This window comes from Chroicocephalus ridibundus, chromosome 16 (genome assembly GCF_963924245.1).
Source record: "Chroicocephalus ridibundus chromosome 16, bChrRid1.1, whole genome shotgun sequence".
NCBI classification, from domain to species: domain Eukaryota; kingdom Metazoa; phylum Chordata; class Aves; order Charadriiformes; family Laridae; genus Chroicocephalus; species Chroicocephalus ridibundus.
The window spans coordinates 9,705,776-9,726,029 of NC_086299.1; the positions used below are offsets into that span (position 1 = coordinate 9,705,776).

Here is a 20,254-nt window from a genome sequence, read left to right on the forward strand (position 1 = left end):
CCTTTCTGTGCACATAATAATTAAAAAAAAAAAAAAATAAGGGGGAGGGGGGAGGGTTTATTATTTTTATTACTTTCCTTATTATATTGTAAAGGGGGAGCGGTGCGAGCCCCCGCCGCCCCGTTTTCTACGTAGAGTATCCAAGAGATAAAGCGTAAGGGTCATTGCGGCTCCTGACTCGTTTTTTTTTTGGGGGGGGGGCAGATTTTCTAATTTTCGTGGGGGGGAGGGGGAGTGTTCTAATAGTTTTGGGGGGGTTCCAATAAATTGAGCGATTCCCGGCCATCCGGCGCAGCAGGGAGGGCTGCGGGCAATGATTTTTGGGGTGCTTTAGGGCGTTTGGGAGACGCGAAATGATTTTGGGTGGTGGTTGCGGGGAGGGGGGTAAATAGCACAGCTTGGCGGGGGCTTAATTGGGGGGGGGGGCGGGTCTTACAGAAAACAAGTGCGGTACATAGGTGTTTGGGGGGATTTTCTGAGTCTCTTCTAGAAAATAACGGGTGGTTTGGGGGTTGATTTTGGGGCGCTGCCCGGTTCCCCTATAGACGAGGACGAAGGGTGGGGGCCTGCGGTGTTTAGGGATGGGGCAACCTGGGCCACCACCCTCACAGCCAAGAATTTCTTCCCATATCTTGTCTGAATCTCCCCTCTTTTGGCTTAAAACCTTTTCCCCTCGTCCCATGGCTCCCCTCCCTGCTCCAGAGTCCCTCCCCAGCTTTCCTGGAGCCCCTTGAGGGACTGGAAGGGGCTGGAAGGTCTCCCCGGAGCCTTCTCTTCTCCAGGCTGAGCCCCCCCAGCTCTCTCAGCCTGTCCCCACAGCAGAGGGGCTCCAGCCCTCCCAGCATCTCCGGGGCCTCCTCCGGCCCCACTCCGACAGCTCCGTGCCCTCCTTGTGCCGGTGCTGAGGGGACTGGAACCCCTCTCTGATGGAGAAAGGCTGAGGGATTTGGGTCTCTTCAGTCTGGAAAAAAGACGGCAGAGGGGGGACCTTATCAACGCTGATAAATACTGAAAGGGGGGGTGTCAGGAGGATGGGGCCAGGCTCTTCTCAGTGGTGCCCGGGGACAGGACAAGGGGTAACGGGCACAAACGTGACCATGGGAAGTTCCATCTCAACAGGAGGAGGAACTTCTTTGCTGTGAGGGTGGCAGAGCCCTGGCACAGGCTGCCCAGAGAGGTGGGGGAGTCTCCGTCTCCGGAGACATTCCAACCCCGCCTGGAGGCGTTCCTGTGCCACCTGCTCTGGGTGACCCTGCTCTGGGACTAGATGATCTCCAGAGGTCCCTTCCAACCCCGGCCAGTCTGGGATTCTGTGTGATCCCCATCCCCTTCCCCATGCCCATCCCCATCCCCGTCAATTCCCCTCCCCGTCCCATCCCCTTCCCTTTCCCCATCCCATTCCATCTTCATCCCTATCCCACTCCCCATCCCTGTCCCCTTCCCCATTCCCATCCCATCCCCTTTTCCAACCCCTTCCATTCCCCTCCCATTCCATTCCCATCCCCTTCCCTACTCCATTCCACCCCCATCCCACCCCTTTCCATTCCCCTCCCCATCCCCTTCCATCCCCATCCCATTCCATCCCCACCCCTTCCCATCCCCTTCCTGATCCCCATGCCCTTCCCCATGCCCGTTCCCATCCCATTCCCACCCCCTTCAGTTCCCCTCCCCATCCCATACCCTCCCCTTTCCCCATCCCATTCCATCTTCATCCCTATCCTCTTCCCCATCCCTATCCCATCCCCCTCCCCAGCCCCTTCCATCCCTCTCCCCATCCCATTCCTATCCCCTTCCCTTTCCCCATCCCATTCCATCTTCATCCCTATCACCCTCCCCATCCCGATCCCCTTTCCCATCCCATTCCCAACCCCTTCCCTTCCCACCCCTCCATCCCCCTCCCCATCCCCATCCCCTTCCCCCTCCGCATCCCATTCCATCTTCATTCCTATCCCCCTCCCCATCCCGATCCCCTTTCCCTTCCCCATTCCCATCCCCTTTCCCTTCCCCATTCCCATTCCCTTCCCTTCTCCAACCCCTTCCCATCCCCATCCCATTCCCCTTCCCTATCCCGTTCCATCCCCATCCTATCCTCATCCCCATCCCCTTCCCTATCCCATGCCAGCCCCATCCCACTCCATCCCCATCCCATCGCCACTTGTGGCCTTGGGGACACAAGGGATTCATCCTTCCCTGGGGGCTCAAACCCCCCCCCAGCCCCCCCCCAAAAAAAGCTTAAAACAAAGAGCGGGGGGGGGCAGCTCTCCCCCAAAGCGACAGCGGGACTAATAATTATTATAATTATTATTTATTTATTAGTATAATTTAGGGACCTGGATCAATCCTGGTGTCCCGTTGGCATCTCCAAAAATGCGCCCCCCCGCCCCCAGCGAAATAAAAACCTCGGGGGGGGGGGGGGGGGGGGGGCTGCCAGTTTGGGTTTAATCCACGTTTAATGGTGCTCCAAGCCCCCACCTCGACAACCTGCCCCCCCCCACACCCCCCCCAGACCTCGGGCCGCCCAGTAGCACCAGTAAAAACCCCTTCAAACTCCAAAAATAGCCGTAGAAAAATCCTGCTCTTTGCTTAAAAAAAAAAGAAAAAAAAAAAAAAAAAAGAAAAACCCAAACCCCACCAAAATAGAGTAGTTTTTTTTTTTTTTTGTTAGAAAAAGGAGAAAAATTAGGACCTGCCGAAGGTCGGGGCTCGCCAGGGCCGGGAGGAAGGGAAAAATAAAGCCGGTGACTTGGCTGGTGCCGGGAGAGGGGGTAAAAAAAAAAAAAAAAAGGAGCATTTTCCAACTTTTTGTTAAAAACTGCGATAGAAAAAAGGGGGGGAACACACCCCCCCCACACACGTGTACCAAAAATACGCGAGTGTCGTCGTCCCGGGGGTAAAGTGCGGCTTTTTTTTTTGCTGGAGAGAAGGGAATGTGGCGGGATGAAAACTCCACGGTGAAAACTCCACGGCTTCTCCCCCCCCCTCACCCCTGAGATGAGTTGTGCCGGTCTCTGCGGGGGGGGGACGGGGACGGGGTGCGCAGCCCTAGATGCTGGTGGGGTGACGGTGGAGCTCCTGCCCCTTCAGCAGCGCGATCTGCGAAGGAGGGGGGGTGAAAAAGTTGGGGGGGGGAGAGAAGGGAGGGGACATATGTGTCACCCCCCCCCCCCCCGGGGGTGTCCTGTCCCCCCCACCCCCCCGCCACTGACCTGCTCCTCCAGGCCGCGGTGGCCGCGGTCCCCGGGGTGCGGGGTGATGCGCAGGCGGTCCAGCTCCCGCCGCAGCTCCGGAGACCCCCCCGCGCTCGGGGGTGACGGGTGCTCCAGCGCCGACACCTGCGCCTGGGGGGGGGGGGGGGGGAACGGACACGGGGGGGGCCATCACCCCAAAACCTGTCCCCAAGCCGGGGAGCCCAGCGCCAGCCCCGTATGAGCACCAGCATTCCTACAAACTGGGATGAGCCCAGTGCATCCCAGTATACTGGCATCCCTACAAACTGGGATGAGTCCAACGCCATCCCAGTATATGCACCAGCATCATCCCAGTATACTGGCATCCCTACAAACTGGAATGAGTCCAACGCCATCCCAGTATAAGCACCAGCATTCCTATAAACTGGGATGAGCCCAGGAATATCCCACTATACTGGCATCCCAACAAACTGGGATGAGCCCAACACCATCCCAGTATAAGCACCAGCATCATCCCAGTATACTGGCATCCCTACAAACTGGGATGAGCCCAACGCCATCCCAGTATAAGCACCAGCATCCCTACAAACTGGGATGAGCCCAGGAATATCCCCCTATACTGGCATCCCGACAAACTGGGATGAGCCCAGCACTGTCCCAGTATAAGCACCATAATCCCCATGAACTGGGATGAGCCCAGGAATATCCCACTATACTGGCATCCCAACAAACTGGGATGAGCCCAGCGCCATCCCAGTATAAGCACCAGCATCCCCACAAACTGGGATGAGCCCAGCACCATCCCAGTATAAGCACCAGAATCCCTACAAACTGGGATGAGCCCAGGAATATCCCCCTATACTGGCATCCCAACAAACTGGGATGAGCCCAGCGCCATCCCAGTAAAAGCACCAGCATCCCCACAAACTGGGATGAGCCCAGCACCATCCCAGTATAAGCACCAGAATCCCTACAAACTGGGATGAGCCCAGGAATATCCCACTATACTGGCATCCCTATAAACTGGGATGAGCCCAGCACCACCCCAGTATAAACACCAGCATTCCTACAAACTGGGATGAGCCCAGGAATATCCCACTATACTGGCATCCCGACAAACTGGGATGAACCCAGCGCCATCCCAGTATAAGCACCAGCATCCCAACAAACTGGGATGAGCCCAGCACCATCCCAGTATAAGCACTGGCGTCATCCCAGTGCAGGCACCAGGACCCTCCAGGATGGGATGAGCCCCCAGTAGAGCCCAGCACCCTCCCAGTGCAGGCACCAGGACCCTCCAGGATGGGATGTGCCCCCCCCAGAAGAGCACAGTCCCATCCCGATACAGGCACCAGCACCCCTCCAGGATGGGATGAGCCCCCCAAGAAGAGCCCAGCACCATACTGGTGTAGGCACCAGCACCCTCCAGGATGGGATGAGCCCCCCCAAAAGAGCCAGCACCATACTGGTGTAGGCACCAGGACCCTCCAGGGTGGGATAAGCCCCCAGTAGAGCCCAGCACCCTCCCAGTGAAGGCACCAGGACCCTCCAGGGTGGGATAAGCCCCCAGTAGAGCCCAGCACCCTCCCAGTGAAGGCACCAGGACCCTCCAGGATGGGATGTGCCCCCCCAGAAGAGCCCAGCACCATCCCGATACAGGCACCAGCACCCCTCCAGGATGGGATGAGCCCCCCAAGAAGAGCCCAGCACCATACTGGTGTAGGCACCAGCACCCTCCAGGATGGGATGAGTCCCCAGTAGAGCCCAGCACCCTCCCAGTGCAGGCACCAGCACCCTCCAGGATGGGATGAGCCCCCAAAAGAGCTCAGCATCATCCCCATACAGGCACCAGCACTCTGCAGGATGGGATGAGCCCCCCCAAAAAGAGCTCAGCTCCCACCCCCCGCCATCCCCGGGTGCCTCCACGGGGCGGGCAGCACCCAGGGGTGCCAGCGGGGAGCAGAGGGGCACCCACCTGCAGCAGCTGGATGCGGTGCTGCGCCTGCGCCAGGTCCCGCTCGGCCGTGGCCAGCGCTCCCGCCAGCCGGCCCTTCTCCCCCGAGAGCCGCAGCGAGGCCTCCTGCGTCCGCAGCCTCTCCCGCTCCACCTGGGGGGGGGCAAAACAGGGGGGGGGGGAGCTGGGGAGGGCTCTGCACCCCCCCCACCCCCCCCCACCACCCCCCATGGCACCACTCACTCCAGCCGATGGGAAAAAAATACGTATATAAACATATAACATACAACCGATAAAATACATGCCTATAAAACATACAGGCTATGGCAGGTTATATAGATTAAATAGAAAATGCAGCCAAGAATATAGATTTTACATATAAACGGAGCATATTATATATTAAATATGCTATATATTAAATATAAAATATAAATATATAAATATAAAATATAAATATGCTGTATATTAAATATAAAAGGTAGTAGGTGAAATATATATTTCACCTGTAAATACAGCAGACAATATATTAAGTATAAAATATAGCAGGTGCAATATGTATTTTACGTATAAATATGGCAGATCGTATATATGAAATATAAAATATAGCAGGTGAAATATGTATTTTACATATAATATGTTGCAGATTGTACACATTAAATATAAAATATAGCAGATGAAATCTATATAGTTACATATAAATATAGCGGACTATATATTAGATACAAAATCTAGCAGATAAAGTATATATTTTACATATAACATACAGCAGGTTGTATATATGAAATATAAAATCTAGCAGGTAAAATATACATTTTACATGTAATATATCGCAGATTGTCTATATTAAATATAAAATAGCAGATAATATATGTACTTTACATATAAATATAGCCGATTACCTATTAAATATAAAATGTAGCAGATAAAATACAAATTTCCCGCACAATGTGTAGCAGGTTGTGGGTATTAAATATAAAATATAGCAGACAAAAAAAATATGTATTTACCTATAAATGTAGCAGACTATATATTAGATATGAAATTTAGCAGATAAAATATGTATTTTACATATAATATATAGCAGGTGGTATATGTTAAGTACAAAATATAGCAGATAAATATGTTTTACATCTAAAATACATATCTCATAATAATAATATATATTACATATAAAATATATATAGATATCTCTCTCTATAGATATATATTTTAAGTGCATATAGCCCATATATATAAAAAACTGTATTTTCTGCTTGGAAAATACCACCGCGCTGCCAATGAGCTGCGTCTGGGGTTTTATATTTGATTTTTTCACCCCCGGCCTGGCCCCAAGGATGAATTTTTCGGTGCCCCCCTGCCCCCCCCCCCACCCCTGGGTGCCCCCCCCGCCCCCTCACCTTCTCCAGGGTGTCCCGCAGGGCGCTGCGCTCCTTCTCCAGGCGCAGGGCGACGCGCTCGGCCTCCCGCTTCTCGCCCTGCGAGCGGGCCAGGGCGCGCTGCAGGTTGCCCACCCGCTCCTGCAGCCCGCCCCGCGCCGCCTGCCGCTGCTGCAGGGCCTGCAACGGGGGGGCGGGGAGGGGGGGGGAAGGTGGGAGTCACCATGGGGGGGGTCCATGGGGTGATGGAAGGGAGGGGGGCAATAGGGTGATGCAAGGAGAGGGGCAAAGGATGCTGCTGGGGGGGGGGTAATAGGGTGCTGGGGATGTATGGGGGGCCATGGGGGGGCAAAGGATGCTGCATGGGGGGGGCAAGAGGGTGCTGGGGATGTATGGGGGGCCATAGAGGGGGCAAAGGATGCTGCGGGGGGGGGTAATACAGTGCTGGGGGTATATGGGGGGCCATAAGGGGGGCAAAGGATGCTGCAGGGGGGGTAATAGGGTGCTGGGGGTATACGGGGTGGCATGGCGGGGGCAAAAGATGCTGCATGGGGGGGCAAGAGGGGCTGGGTATATATATTAGGGTCCATAAGGAAGGGCAAAGGATGCTGCAGGGGGGGCAAGAGGGTGCTGATGCTGTGGGGGGGGTCCATAGGGTGATGGAAAGAAGGTGGGGGGGCAATAGCGTAATGCAAGGAGGGGGCAAAGGATGCTGCGGGGGGGTAATAGGGTGCTGGGGATGTATGGGGGGCCATGGGGGGGCAAAGGATGCTGCGGGGGGGTAATAGGGTGCTGGGGATGTATGGGGGGCCATGGGGGGGGGCAAGAAGTGGGCAAAGGATGCTGCGGGGGGGGCAATAAGGTGCTGGGGCTATATGGGGGTCCATAGGGTGGTGCGAGGGGGGGGGCAGGGGCAAAGGTGTGCTGCGTGGGGGCAATAGGGTGCTGCATGGGGAGGTTCAAGGGTGCAAGAGGCTGCACGGGGGCAATAGCGGGGGGGGAGGGGGGGCAAGAGGGTGCAGGGGGCTGCATGTGAGGGGCAATAGGGTGCTGGGGGGGCAATAGGGCGCTGGTGCTGCACAGGAGCAACAGGGTGCTCACACAGGGGTGCAGAAGGGAAGCTGCAGGGGGGCAACAGGGTGCTGGGGGGGGGGGGGTAAAAGGACGCCGGGGGCTGGAGGGGGGGGCATTAGGGTGCTGTGGGGCTGCCTGGGGGTCAACGATGCCGCCCGGGGTGGGCAAAGGGCGCTGCCCGGGGGCAAAGGGCAGGGAATTTGGGGACCCCCACCACCACCACCCCCCCACCAGGGTGGGGTGCACCCCCCCCCCCCCCCCCCGAACCCCGTCCTCACCTCCTGCTGCTGCCGGACCTGCGCCTCCAGCTCCTCCTTGTCGCGCTGCAGGGCCCCCTGCTCCTCCCGCAGCCCCCGCAGCTGCTCCCGCAGCGCTCCCTTCTCCTCCCGCGCCTCCGCCAGCGCCCGACGGGCCACCTCCAGCCCCTCCTGGGACGGGGGACACCCACGGTCACCCCCAACCGACAGCACCCTGGGGGGGGGGGTGTGACCCTAGGGTGCCGGCTCCCACCTGCAGCGCCCGGCGGTCCAGCTCGCCGGCGGCCAGGGCGCTTTGGAGCTGCAGTAGCCGCTCGTGGACCAGGGTGCCATCGGCCAACGCCGTCGCCGTCGCGCTGGGAGCATCCTCCTTCGAGCCGCCCTCCGCCAAGGCCGCGCTCAAGCGCTCCATCGCCTGCTGCAAAGCTCCGGCGCGCTGCTGGCTCTCGGCGAGCTGCGGCCCGAAACGGGGGCGGAATGAAAAGAATACTCTTGGCAAAACGGGCACAGAACGGGGGATTCGGAGGAATTTGTGCCGCTACCTGTTTCTGGAGCTGCTCGGCGCGGTCCTGCGTGGCCCGCGCCTCCGCTTGCCGCTCGCCCAGGGCCAGCCTCGCCCGTTGCAGCTCGCCCTCCAGCACCCGCTGCTGCAGCTCCAGGCGGGTGCTGCGGCTCTCCGCCGCCTCCAGCCGCAGCTTGGCATCCTCCAGCTCGGCTTTACCGGCTCGTACCGCGCTCATCCTCTCCTGCAAGGCACCGGCAGGCTGGCACCCAGCGGTGAGGGATGGGGAGAGGGGCAGGATGCGGCCCCCCACCACCACCCACCACCTCTGCCCATGGCGATGCCCACCTGGGCGGCTCGGCGTTCGCCCTCGGCCAGGTGCAGGCTGCGTTCCAGCGCCGTCACCTTCTCCCGCAGCGCCCGGCGCTCCCGCTCGCCCCGCCGCAGCGTCTCCTCCTGCAGCAGCAGCGTGGCCTGGGCGCTGCTCAGCTCCCCGCCGCGACGCCCTGCCGCGGCCGCGACGCCGTTACCCACCCTACCCGGGGGCACCCACAGGGGCTTCTACCAGTTTTACTGGGGTTTATGGGGGGGTTCACAGGAGCTTTTACCAGTTTTACTGGGGTTCCGCAGGGCATTTACCAGTTTTACTGGGGTTTATGGGGGATGTAGGGGAGCGTTTACCAGTTTTACTGGGGTTTATGGAGGGTTCACAGGGGCTTCTACCAGTTTTACTGGTGTATACAGGGGATGCACAGGGCATTTCCCAGTTTTACTGGGATTTACAGGGGAGGTATGGGGCATTGACCCATTTTACAGGGGACGCAGGGGAGTATTTCCCAGTTTTACTGGGGTTTATGGGGGATGCAGGGGGGCTTTACCCATTTTCCTGAGCTTTACAGGGGATGCGGGGGGGCTTTTACCAGTTTTACTGGGGTTTACAGGGGATGCGGGGGGGCTTTTACCAGTTTTACTGGGGTTCACAGGGGATCCATAGAGGATTTTACCAGTTTTACTGGGGTTTATGGGGGATGCGGGGGGGGCTTTACCCATTTTCTTGAGTTTTTACAGGGGATGCGGGGGGGCATTTCCCAGTTTTACTGGGATTTCCAGGGGATGTAGGGGAGCATTTCCCAGTTTTACTGGGGTTTATGGGGGGGGTTCACAGGGGCTTTACCCATTTTATTGAGGTTTACAGGGGATGCAGGGGGGCTTTTACCAGTTTTACTGGGATTTATGGGGGATGCAGAGGGCATTTACCAGTTTTACTGGGCTTAGTAGGGTCTGCATCGGTCTTTTACCGGCTTTACTGGGGTTTACTGGGCATGCATGGGGGTTTTACTGGGATTCACGGGATTTGCATGGGCGGTTTTCCCGATTTTACTGATTTTAGGGCCCCACCGAGCATCCCGCAGTCCCAGGCAGCATCACCTCCCGCCCCGTGCCTCAGTTTCCCCCAAAGCCCCCGCTCTCCAGCAAGGCTCCAGCATGGGACAAATCACCCCGAACCCCACCGTTTGGGGGGATGCGCCCCCCGAAAATACCCCTCCGTCACCTTCCTCACTCTCAGCCACCAGCTTCTGGAGCTGCTGTGCCCGGGCACCGGCGTTGTCCCGCTCCTCTTCCGCCTCCGCCAGCCGTCGGCCCAGGCTGCTCACCTGCACCCGCAGCTCCTCCTGGGGCGAGAAAATGGGGTGAAAAGGGGGCTTTTTGGGGACGATGGGAGCGGGGAGGGGAAGGGGACGCATACCCGCTCCCGCTGCGCGTCCTGCAGCTGGCGCAGGAACTCCCGCAGGGCTGCCCGCACCGCCTCCGGCTCCGCAGCCGCATCGGCGTTCGGGGTGGAGCCGGGGCTCCCCGGCCCCTCCGGTCCCCCACCTGTATGGGGACAAACCATGGTGGCGTGGGGACATCGGGGCGCAGCGCCCAAGGGAGGATTGCAAGCCGCAGCGGGGTGCGCCGCAACGGGATGCACCCGTGGGATATGGGGGACCCTGGGGATGTAAGAGATGGAGCAGTGGGGTATGGGGGACCCCCAGGGATGGAGCAATAGGGTATGGGGGACCCCCAGGGATGCAGGGGATGGAATAATAGGGTGATGAGGGACCACCAGGGATGGAGCAATGGGGTACGGGGACCCCCAGGGATGCAGGGGATGGAGTAATAGGGTGTTGAGGGACCACCAGGGATGCAGGGGATGGAGCAATGGGATGTGGGGCACCCCCAGGGACATAAGAGATGGAGCAGTGGGGTATGAGGGACCCCCAGGGATGGAGCAATAGGGTATGGGGGTCCCCCAGGGATGCAGGGGATGGAGCAATAGGGTGATGAGGGACCGCCAGGGATGGAGCAATGGGGTACGGGGACCCCCAGGGATGCAGGGGATGGAGTAATAGGGTGATGAGGGACCACCAGGGATGCAGGGGATGGAGCAATGGGGTGTGGGGCACCCCCAGGGACATAAGAGATGGAGCAGTGGGGTATGAGGGACCTCCAGGGATGGAGCAATAGGGTATGGGGGACCCCCAGGGATGCAGGGGATGGAGTAATAGGGTGATGAGGGACCACCAGGGATGAGGGATGGAGCAATGGGGTATGAGTGACCCCCAGGGATGTAGGGGATGGAGCAATGGGGCATGGTGGGGGGCCCCAGGGATGTAAGAGGGGCAGCCGTGGGGTATGGGGAACCCCAGGGATGTAGGGGACAGAGCACTGAGGTGATGGGGATGCAAGGGCTGGAGCAACAGGGTATGGGGACCCCCCCAAAGGGATGCAGTGGATGGAGCAACAGAGTGACGGGGACGCGGGGGATGGAGCAATGGGATACCGGGCCCCCCAGGAGTGCAGGATGCAGAGCACCGCAGCGGGATGCGCTGCAGCAGGATGCATCCCCTGCCCCTAAGCGAGGGACGAGGCACTGGGGGTCCCCAGGGACTCTCACCCTTGTCCGGGGAGCTGGTCTGTACCCGGCCGATGCCCATGGTGCGGCGCAGGGCTGACTGGATGCCTCCCAGGCGGGTTTCGGCAGCCCGGCGCAGGGCCTCGCCGCGGGCCAGCTCGGCTTCCAGCCCCTGTGCCCGCCCCTCGGCCGCGCTCAGCCGCAGGCTCAGCTCCGCCGCTTCGCCCCGCGCCGCCTCCACCTTCAGCTGCAGGTTGCGGGCATCAGCCAGCAGCTTCTTCTCGTTGCCACGAGCCTCCTCCAAGCTGCGGGCCAGGTCCTTCTCCCGCTGCCGGAATTCGCCCTCCGCCTCCGACAGCCGCCGCTGCAGGTGCTGGAGCTGGGAGAGGGGGCGGGGGGGCGGAAAGGGGGTCACAGGGGAATGGTTGGGGTGCAGGATGCAGAGAGATGGGTGATGGGTTACAAGGAATGGGGCAACGGGGGATGGAGAACCCCCAGGGATGGAGCGACGAGGGATGGAGGACCCTCAGGGATGGAGCGATGGGGGATGGAGGACCCCCAGGGATGGAGCGATGGGGGATGGAGGACCCCCAGGGATGGAGTGATGGAGGATGGAGGACCCCCAGGGATGCAAGGGATGGAGCGATGGGGTGATGGGGATGCAGGGGATGGAGCAGTGGGGTATTGGGGACCCCCAGGGATGCAAGGGATGGAGTAATAGGGTATGTGGGACCCCCAAGGATAGAGCAATGGGATATGGGGAACCCCAGGGATGGAAGGGACACCAAAGGATGCAGGGGATGGAGCAACAGGGGATGGAGGATCCCCAGGGCTGGAGCGATGGGGGATGGAGGACCCCTGGGGATGCAATGGATGAAGCAACAGGGGATGGAGGATCCTCAGGGATGGAGCAATGGGGGATGGAGGACCTCCAGGGAGGCAACGGATGGAGCAACGGGGGATGGAGGATCCCCAGGGATGGAGTGATGGGGGACGGAGGACCCCCAGGGATGCAAGGGATGGAGCGATGGGGTGATGGGGATGCAGGGGATGGAGCAGGGGACCCCCAGGGATGCAAGGGATGGAGTAATAGGGTATGTGGGACCCCCAAGGATAGAGCAATGGGATATGGGGAATCCCAGGGACAGAAGGGACCCCAAGGGATGCAGGGGATGGAGCAATAGGGTGACAGGGGACCCCCAGGGATGGAGGGGATTCAGCAACAGGGTGATGGGGGACCCACAGGGATGCAGGGGATGAGAGCGGTGGGGTGCTGGGGACACAGGGGACCGAGCAGTGAGGTGACAGGGGCACCCAGGGACATGGCATCAAGCAACGGAGTAGCGGGGACACCCGGGGACACAGCTATGGGGCAAAAGGCCAGGGACACCTCGATACGCAGGGTACCGAGCTGTGGGGCGATGGGGAGGCGGCGGGAGGTGGGGCAGCGAGCAACGGGACACTGGGGACCCTGAGGGACGCCCCCCACCTCCTTCCTGGCGGCCTCCGTGCTGGCCTCGCTCTCCGCCACCTTCTGCTTGAGGCCGAAGGCTTGGCGGCGGCTCTCCTCCTCCCGCTGCTCCTCCAGGGCCACACGCGCCTGCAGCTCGCCCACCTCCTTGCTCCTCTTGCTGTTCTCGCTGTCCAGGTCCTTCACCTGCCCACCCAGGAGATGGGGGCGGCTTGGGGACACCCCCGATGGCTGGGGAAGGCTGGGGGGGGGGCGATGGGTGGGAGGTGGGGGGCGGGGAGGGGGGAGGAGGTCCCTGCCATCCTCCTCCTCCTCCTCCTCACCTGCCGGCGCAGCTCCTGCAGCTCGCGGCGGGCGTCGAGGCGGGCGCGCTCCAGCTCCCGCAGGGCGGCCCGCAGCTCCGTCACCTCCCGTTCCGCCGCCGCCCGCCCGTCCTCCACCAGCGCCAGCTGCTGCTCCTTCTCCTCGCCGGCACGCTTCAGGCTGACGGAGCAGGGGTGGGGGGGACAAGGGGTTGGCATCACCCGCCCCGGGAGGCATCACCCTGGCCCCAAGCATCTCCCCATCCCTGGCATCGCCCCGAGCATCGCCCTGTCCGGAGCCAGCCCCGGTCCCAAGCGTCCCGCTCCAAGCCATCCCCATCCCAGGTATCCCCCCACCCCTGAGCATCCCCCCCGCCTTAGGTACCCCCCCTGCTGGGTATCGCCCCATCAGGGCAGCCCCCACCCTGAGCACTGCCACCCCAAACTCCCCCTCTGTCCCCCAGCATCCCCCTCTAAGGCACTGCCCCATCCCAAGCACCGCTCGCCCCGTGCATCCGCCTTGTCCCGGGCATCCTGTTCCAGTGCATCCTCCGATCCCCAAACTTCCGTCCCCTTGTCCCGAGTATCACCCTGACCTGGACCATCACCCTCCAAGGCATCACACCATCCCCTGCATCTCCCAACGTGAACATCCCCACGGCCTAATTGTCACCCCGACCCCGAGCATCATTCTCCAAGTCACCGCACCCTCCCATGTATGCCCTTATCCCAAACATCACCCAAACTCTGAGCATCACCCACCAAGTCATCACACCACCCCATATGAGTCCCAACTTGAGCATCCCCCTTGTCCTGACCATCACCCCGACCCTATCTATCGCCCTCCAAGACATCGCACCATCCCCTGCATCTCCCAACTTGAGCATCCCCATGTCCCAAGCATCACCTCAACCCCAGCCATCGCTCTCCAAGTCATCCCACCATCCCATGTAAGTCACAACTTGGGCATCCCCTTGTCCCGAGCATCACCCTCCAAGGCATCCCACCATTCCCTGCATCTTCCAACTTGATCATTCCCCTGCCCTGAGCATCACCCTGACCCCAAGCATCACCCTCCAAGGTGCTGCATCACCACATCTAAGTCCCAACTTGAGCATCTCCTTGTCCTGAGCATCACCCTGACACTGAACATCATGCTCCAAGGCATCACACCATCCCTTGTATCTCCCAACTTGAGCATCCCCATGTCCCAAGCATCACCCCGACCCCCAGCATCACTCTCCAAGGCATTGCACCATCCCCTGCATCTCCCAAATTGGACATTCCCCCTGTCCTGAGCATCACCCCGACCCCGAGCATCATTCTGATCCTGAGGATCACCCTTCAAGGTGCTGCATCACCCCGTGCAAGTCCCACCTTGGGCATCCCCATGTCCCAACCATCACTCTTGTCCGAGCATCACGCTCCAAGGCATCCCACCATCCCCTGCATCTCCCAAACTGGGCATCCCTTTGATCCCAAGCGTCACCCTTGTCCCCAGCATGACCTTCCAAGGCATCCCACTATCCCCTGCATCTCCCAACTTGAGCATCCCCATGTCCCAAGCATCACCTCAACCCCAACCATCGCTCTCCAAGTCATCCCACCATCCCATGTAAGTCACAACTTGGGCATCCCCTTGTCCCGAGCATCACCCTTGTCCCGAGCATCACCCTCCAAGGCATCGCACCATTCCCAGCATCTTCCAACTTGATCATTCCCCTGTCCTGAGCATCACCCTGACCCCAAGCATCACCCCCCAAGGTGCTGCATCACCCCATATAAGCCCCAACTTGGGTATCCCCTTGTCCTGAGCATCGCCTTGACCCCAAGCATCACCCTGACCCGGAGCATCCCCCTTCAAGGCATCGCACCATCCTCTGCATCTCCCAACTTGAGCATTCCCCTTGTCCCAAGCATCACGTCGACCCCGAGCATCACCCTCCAAGGTGATGCATCCCCCCCATGTACGTCCCAACTTGGGCATCCCCTTGTCCTGAGCATCCCCCTGACCCTCACCTGATGCGCTCGCCCTCGGCGCGCCGCAGAGCCGCCCGCAGCTCCTCGTTGGAGCGCCGCAGGGCTTCTTTCTCCCTGGCCTCGTCTCCCAGGGCCCGGCGCGCCTCCTGCGCCTGCCGCCGCTGCGCTTCCTGGCCCTCCCGGCTCTCCCGCGCCTCCCGCTGCGCCTCCAGCAGCTCCCGCCGCCCCGCCGCCCGCGCCTCCGCCACCAGCCGCAGCTGCGCCCGCGCCTCCTCCGCCTGCAGCCGGGGTGGATGGAAGTTGAGGGGGTGGGGGCGTTCTGGGGGGTTGGAAGGGGTCTGGGGCGGGGGGCGGTTTGGGATTCACCTCCCGCAGGGCACTGTCCCGCTGCTTGGCCGCCGCCGTCGCTTGCTCACGGAGAGTCTTGGCCTCGCGTTCGTGGGTGGCTGCCGTCTCCTCCGCCTGGGCCCGCAGGCTGCGCAGCTCCGCAGACAGGCTCTGCAGAAGGTTGAGGGGGGGGTACAGCACCCTGAGTCCCCCCCGGCAGTGTCGGGGTCCCGGCAGGGGATGGCAGTGGGGACGGAAATGCTTGGGTACCACATGTCACACATGTCAGCATCCCCATCGCCAGGGAGATTGCAAGGGGGAGTTGTGGGGGGGGGAGCTTGCAATTAGCGGGCTGCAAGGAGAGGGGGGGGTCACTAGAGCAGCTACAAGCACGGGGAGTGTGTAGTGGGGGGGCTTGCAATGGGGAAGGTGACCATCGGGCATTGGGGGGTGCAATAGGGGAGATGGCCAGGCGTGGGGGCTTGCAATGGGGGGGGCACAGAGGACGCCCAGGCATGGGGGGGGCCATAGGGGATGCTCAGGCATAGGAGTTTGCAATGGCGGGGGGGCATAGGGAATGCCCAGGAATAGGGGTTTGCAAGGGGGGGGGACATCGGGGACACCTGAGCACAGAAAGAGGGTCAATGCTTGGACACGGGGGCTTGCAACATGGGGGGGTGGGGGGGGCAACCCTCAGGCATTGGGACTTGCAATGGGGGGGTGACACCCAGGTACGGGGGCTTGGAAGCGGGGGGGGCACTGAGCATGCCCAGGCATGAGGGTTTGCAGCGGGGAGGGTCATAGGGGATACCCAGCCATGGGGGTTTGCAATGGGGGGGGGGGCATAGGGGATACCCAGCCATGGGGGTTTGCAATGGGGGGGGGTGCATAGGAGATACCCAGCCATGGGGGTTTGCAATGGGGGGGGGGGGCTATAGGGGATACCCAGCCATGGGGGTTTGCAATGGGGGGGGGTGCATAGGAGATACCCAGCCATGGGGGTTTGTAATGGGGGGGGGGGCATAGGGGATACCCAGCCATGGGGGTTTGCAATGGGGGGGGGTGCATAGGAGATACCCAGCCATGGGGGTTTGTAATGGGGGGGGCCATAGGGGATACCCAGCCATGGGGGTTTGTAATGGGGGGGGGGCATAGGAGATACCCAGCCATAGGGGTTTGTAATGGGGGGGGGCCATAGGGGATGCCCAGCCATGGGGGTTTGCAATAGGAGGGGGCACAGGGGACACCTGGGCACGGGGGTTTGCAATGGGGGGGGAGACACGGGGGACACGGAGGACTCCCAGGGATCGGGGGTTGCAATGGGGGCGCCACAGAGGATGCCCAAGCATGGGGGTTTGGAATGGGGGGGGGGCACAGGAGACACCTGGGCATGGGGGTTTGGAATGGGGCGGGGGGAGGACATAGGGGACTCCCAGATATGGGGGGGTTGCAATGGCAGGGGACACCCAGGCATGGGACTTGCACTGGGGGACACGTGGGGCTCTGTGCCATTCTGGGGGGGGTGTCCCAGGACTCTCCCCCCCCTCACCCACCCACCTGCTCCTTCTCCTGGTGGTCGGTGACCTCTCGCCGCTGCTGCTCCAGCTCGGCCGTGGCCTCGGCCAGGCTCTGCTGCAGCCCCCGCAGCGTCTCCCCCAGCGCCGCCCTCTCCTCCTCCTGCAGCGCCAGCGCCTGGGGTGGGGGGGGGCACGGATCAGCCCGTGGCGGGGGGACACGGGAGCTGGGACATGGGGGGACATCGGGGACACCCACCTGTTGCTTCTCGCTCTCGCGCTGCCGCCGCGTCGCCGCCAGCTCGGCCACCAGCTCCTCCTGCTCCCGAGCCAGCCGGCCCCGCTCGGCCTCCAGCTCCTCCTGCCACCCCCCAAAAAATCAGCATCGCGCCCCCAAAAAATCAGCACCGGAGCCCATCAAAACCCATGGTGCCCCAAAAGTCACCACGGCAGCCCCAAAATCACCGCTGCACCCCGACAATCAGCATTGCGCACCGAAAAATCAGCATCGCGCCCCAACGGCCAGCGTTGCACGCCCTCCCCCCCGCCAAAATCAGCAGCACGCCCCCTAAAAATCGGCGCCGTGGTCCGAAAAATCAACATCGCCCCCCAAAATCAGCACTGGGCCCTCCCCAAAAGCACCACCACGCGCCAAAGATTAGCATCACGCCCCCTAAAACTCAGTATCGTGACCCCAAAATCAACACTGCCCTCCAAAATCAGCATCGCGCCCCCCCAAAACGAGCATCGCACTCCAAAAAATCAGCATCGCACCCCAAAATCAGCATCGCACCCTCTCCAAAATCACCATCACACTCCAAAAATCCACATTACGCCACCTAAAAATCAGCATCGCGACCCAAAGATCAACACCGCGCTCAAAAATCAGCGTCGTGCCCCCCCCAAAAAAGAGCATTGTGCTCTAAAAATCAGCATCGTGCCCCAAAAATCAATATTGTGCCCCAAAATCAACATCGCACCCCCCCAAAATCAGCATCGTGCTCCAAAAACCAGCATCATGCCCCCTAAAAATCGGCATCGCGACCCAAAAATCAGCATCGTGCCGCAAAAATCAATATTGTGCCCCAAAATCAGCATGGCACCCCCCCCCAAAATCACCATCGCGCTCCAAAAATCAGCATCACGCCCCCTAAAAATCGGCATCGCGACCCAAAAGTCAACACTGCGCCCCAAAATTAGCATCGTACCCCCCCAAAATCAGCATCACGCCCACTAAAAATCAGCATCGTGCCCCAAAAATCAACATCGCACCCCCGCAAAATCAGCATCGCGCTCCAAAAATCAGCATCGCGCCCCCTAAAAATCGGCATCGCGACCCAAAAAGCAACATTGCACCCCAAAAATCACCATCGCACCCCCTAAAAATCGGCATCACGACCCAAAAATCAACATTGCGACCCAAAAATCAACGTTGCACCCCAAAATCAGCATGGCACCCCCCCCCAAAATCACCATCGCGCTCCAAAAATCAGCATCACGCCCCCTAAAAATCGGCATCGCGACCCAAAATTCACCATTGCACCCCAAAAATCACCATCGCACCCCCTAAAAATCAGCATCGCAACCCAAAAATCAACTTTGCACCCCCCCAAAATCACCATCACGCTCCAAAAATCAGCATCACGCCCCCTAAAAATCGGCATCACGACCCAAAAGTCAACACTGCACCCCAAAATCAGCATCGCACCCCCCCAAAATCAGCATCACGCCCACTAAAAATCAGCATCGTGACCCGAAAGTCGGCATTGCACCCCAAAAGGGGCGTCGCGCTCTAAAAATCAGCATCGCGCCCCCTAAAAATCGGCATCAGGCCCCAAAACCCAACACTGCACCCCAAAAATCAGCATCACGCTCCAAAAATCAGCATCGCGCCCCCTAAAAGTCATTCACGTGCCCCAAAACCCAGCGTTTCTCCTCAAAAACCAGCATGCCCCCACCCCCCCACTCCTCCCAAAAAAAAAAAAGCCCGCAGCCCCCCCGGTGCCACCTTCTCTCGCTGCAGGCGGTCGAGCTCGTCGCGGTGGGCGTCGCGGGCGCTCTGCAGGGCCACCGTCACCGCCGCCGCCTCGGCCGCCGCCACCGCCTGCCGCCGGGCCTGCAGCTCCTGCTCCCGCTCCAGCCGCGCGGCGCTCAGCTCCGCTGCCGGGACACCCCCCCCCCGCCCCCCGCAGCGTGTCAGTGGGGAACCCCCCCCACCCCCCAACCCCGGCCCGGGGGTGGGTTAAGGGACAGGAGCAGGGACACGGTGGGGACGCGGTTGCAGGTGGATGGGGATGGATGGGGAGGGGGGAAGAGGGACGGATGAGGATGGAGATGAGGACGGGCAGAGATGGAGAGGGTGGATGGGGATGAAGATGGGGATGGATGGGGATGGAGCAGGGTAGGCGGGGATGAAAACGAAGATGAGGATGAAGAAGTGGATGGATGGGAATGGGGATGAACACAGGGATGAAGAAGGGGATGGATGGGACTGGGGTCAAGATGGGGATGAAGAAGGGGATGGATGGGAATGGGGTCAAGATGGGGATGAAGAAGGGGATGGATGGGAATGGGGTCAAGATGGGGATGAAGAAGGGGATGAAGATGGGGATGAAAAAAGGGATGGATGGAAATGGGGTCAAGATGGGGATGAAGAAAGGGATGGAGAGGAATGGGGATGAAGATGGGGATGAAGAAGGGGATGGATGGGAATGCGGTCAAGATGGGGATGAAGAAGGGGATAAAACGGGGATGAAGAAAGGGATGGATGGGAATAGGGATGAAGACAAGGATGAAGAAGGGGACAGATGGGAATGGGGATGAAGACGGGGATGAAGACAGCGATAGATGGGAGTGGGGATGAAGACGGGGCTGGATGGGAATGGGGTGAAGAAGGGGATGAAGAAGGGGATGGATGGGAATGGGGATGAAGACAGGAATGATGAAGGGGACGGATGGGAATGGGGATGAAGACGGGAATGATGAAGGGGACGGATGGGAATGGGGTTGAAGACGGGAATGAAGAAGGGGACGGATAGGAATGGGGATGAAGACGGGAATGAAGAAGGGGACGGATGGGAATGGGGATGAAGATGGGGCTGGGTGGGAATGGGGTGAAGACGGGGACGAAGAAAGGGATGGATGGGAATGGGGATGAAGACGAGGCTGGATGGGAATGGGGATGAAGATGGGGATGGATGGGAATGGGGTGAAGACGGGGATGAAGAAAGGGATGAAGAAAGGGATGGATGGGAATGGGTATGAAGAAAGGGATGAATGGGGATGAAGATGGGGATGAAGAGGATGGATGGGCATGAGGATGAAGAAGGGGATGGGCATGGGGATGAAGACAGGGATGAGGATGAAGATGGGGATGGATGAGGGGATAGAGATGGATGACAGTGGTGAGGATG

The 20,254-nt window shown here is 60.0% G+C and overlaps 1 protein-coding gene across 11 annotated transcripts in view; it reads right to left on the reverse strand.

Moving 5' to 3' along the window:
• Positions 1-2,487: 2,487 nt before the first annotated feature.
• The window catches only part of CROCC (ciliary rootlet coiled-coil, rootletin), a 36,975-nt gene continuing 19,208 nt past the window's right edge, over positions 2,488-20,254 (reverse strand). For 9 of the 11 annotated variants that reach the window (XM_063353660.1, XM_063353659.1, XM_063353669.1 and 6 more), the window contains 18 exons: positions 18,850-19,001; positions 17,101-17,202; positions 16,885-17,019; positions 15,367-15,498; positions 15,040-15,278; positions 13,042-13,201; positions 12,737-12,904; positions 11,290-11,626; positions 10,099-10,226; positions 9,904-10,024; positions 8,700-8,857; positions 8,392-8,595; positions 8,103-8,303; positions 7,871-8,020; positions 6,540-6,698; positions 5,164-5,295; positions 3,207-3,338; positions 2,490-3,093 (listed from right to left, as the gene is read on the reverse strand). In XM_063353660.1, coding sequence (XP_063209730.1) covers positions 3,043-3,093; positions 3,207-3,338; positions 5,164-5,295; positions 6,540-6,698; positions 7,871-8,020; positions 8,103-8,303; positions 8,392-8,595; positions 8,700-8,857; positions 9,904-10,024; positions 10,099-10,226; positions 11,290-11,626; positions 12,737-12,904; positions 13,042-13,201; positions 15,040-15,278; positions 15,367-15,498; positions 16,885-17,019; positions 17,101-17,202; positions 18,850-19,001 — 2,861 coding nt within the window. In that variant the 3' untranslated portion in view covers positions 2,490-3,042. Of the gene's footprint in view, positions 3,094-3,206; positions 3,339-5,163; positions 5,296-6,539; positions 6,699-7,083; positions 7,155-7,870; positions 8,021-8,102; positions 8,304-8,391; positions 8,596-8,699; positions 8,858-9,903; positions 10,025-10,098; positions 10,227-11,289; positions 11,627-12,736; positions 12,905-13,041; positions 13,202-15,039; positions 15,279-15,366; positions 15,499-16,884; positions 17,020-17,100; positions 17,203-18,849; positions 19,002-20,254 lie in introns of those variants that run through there. The other 2 variants (XM_063353668.1, XM_063353670.1) reach the window with 2 other exon arrangements.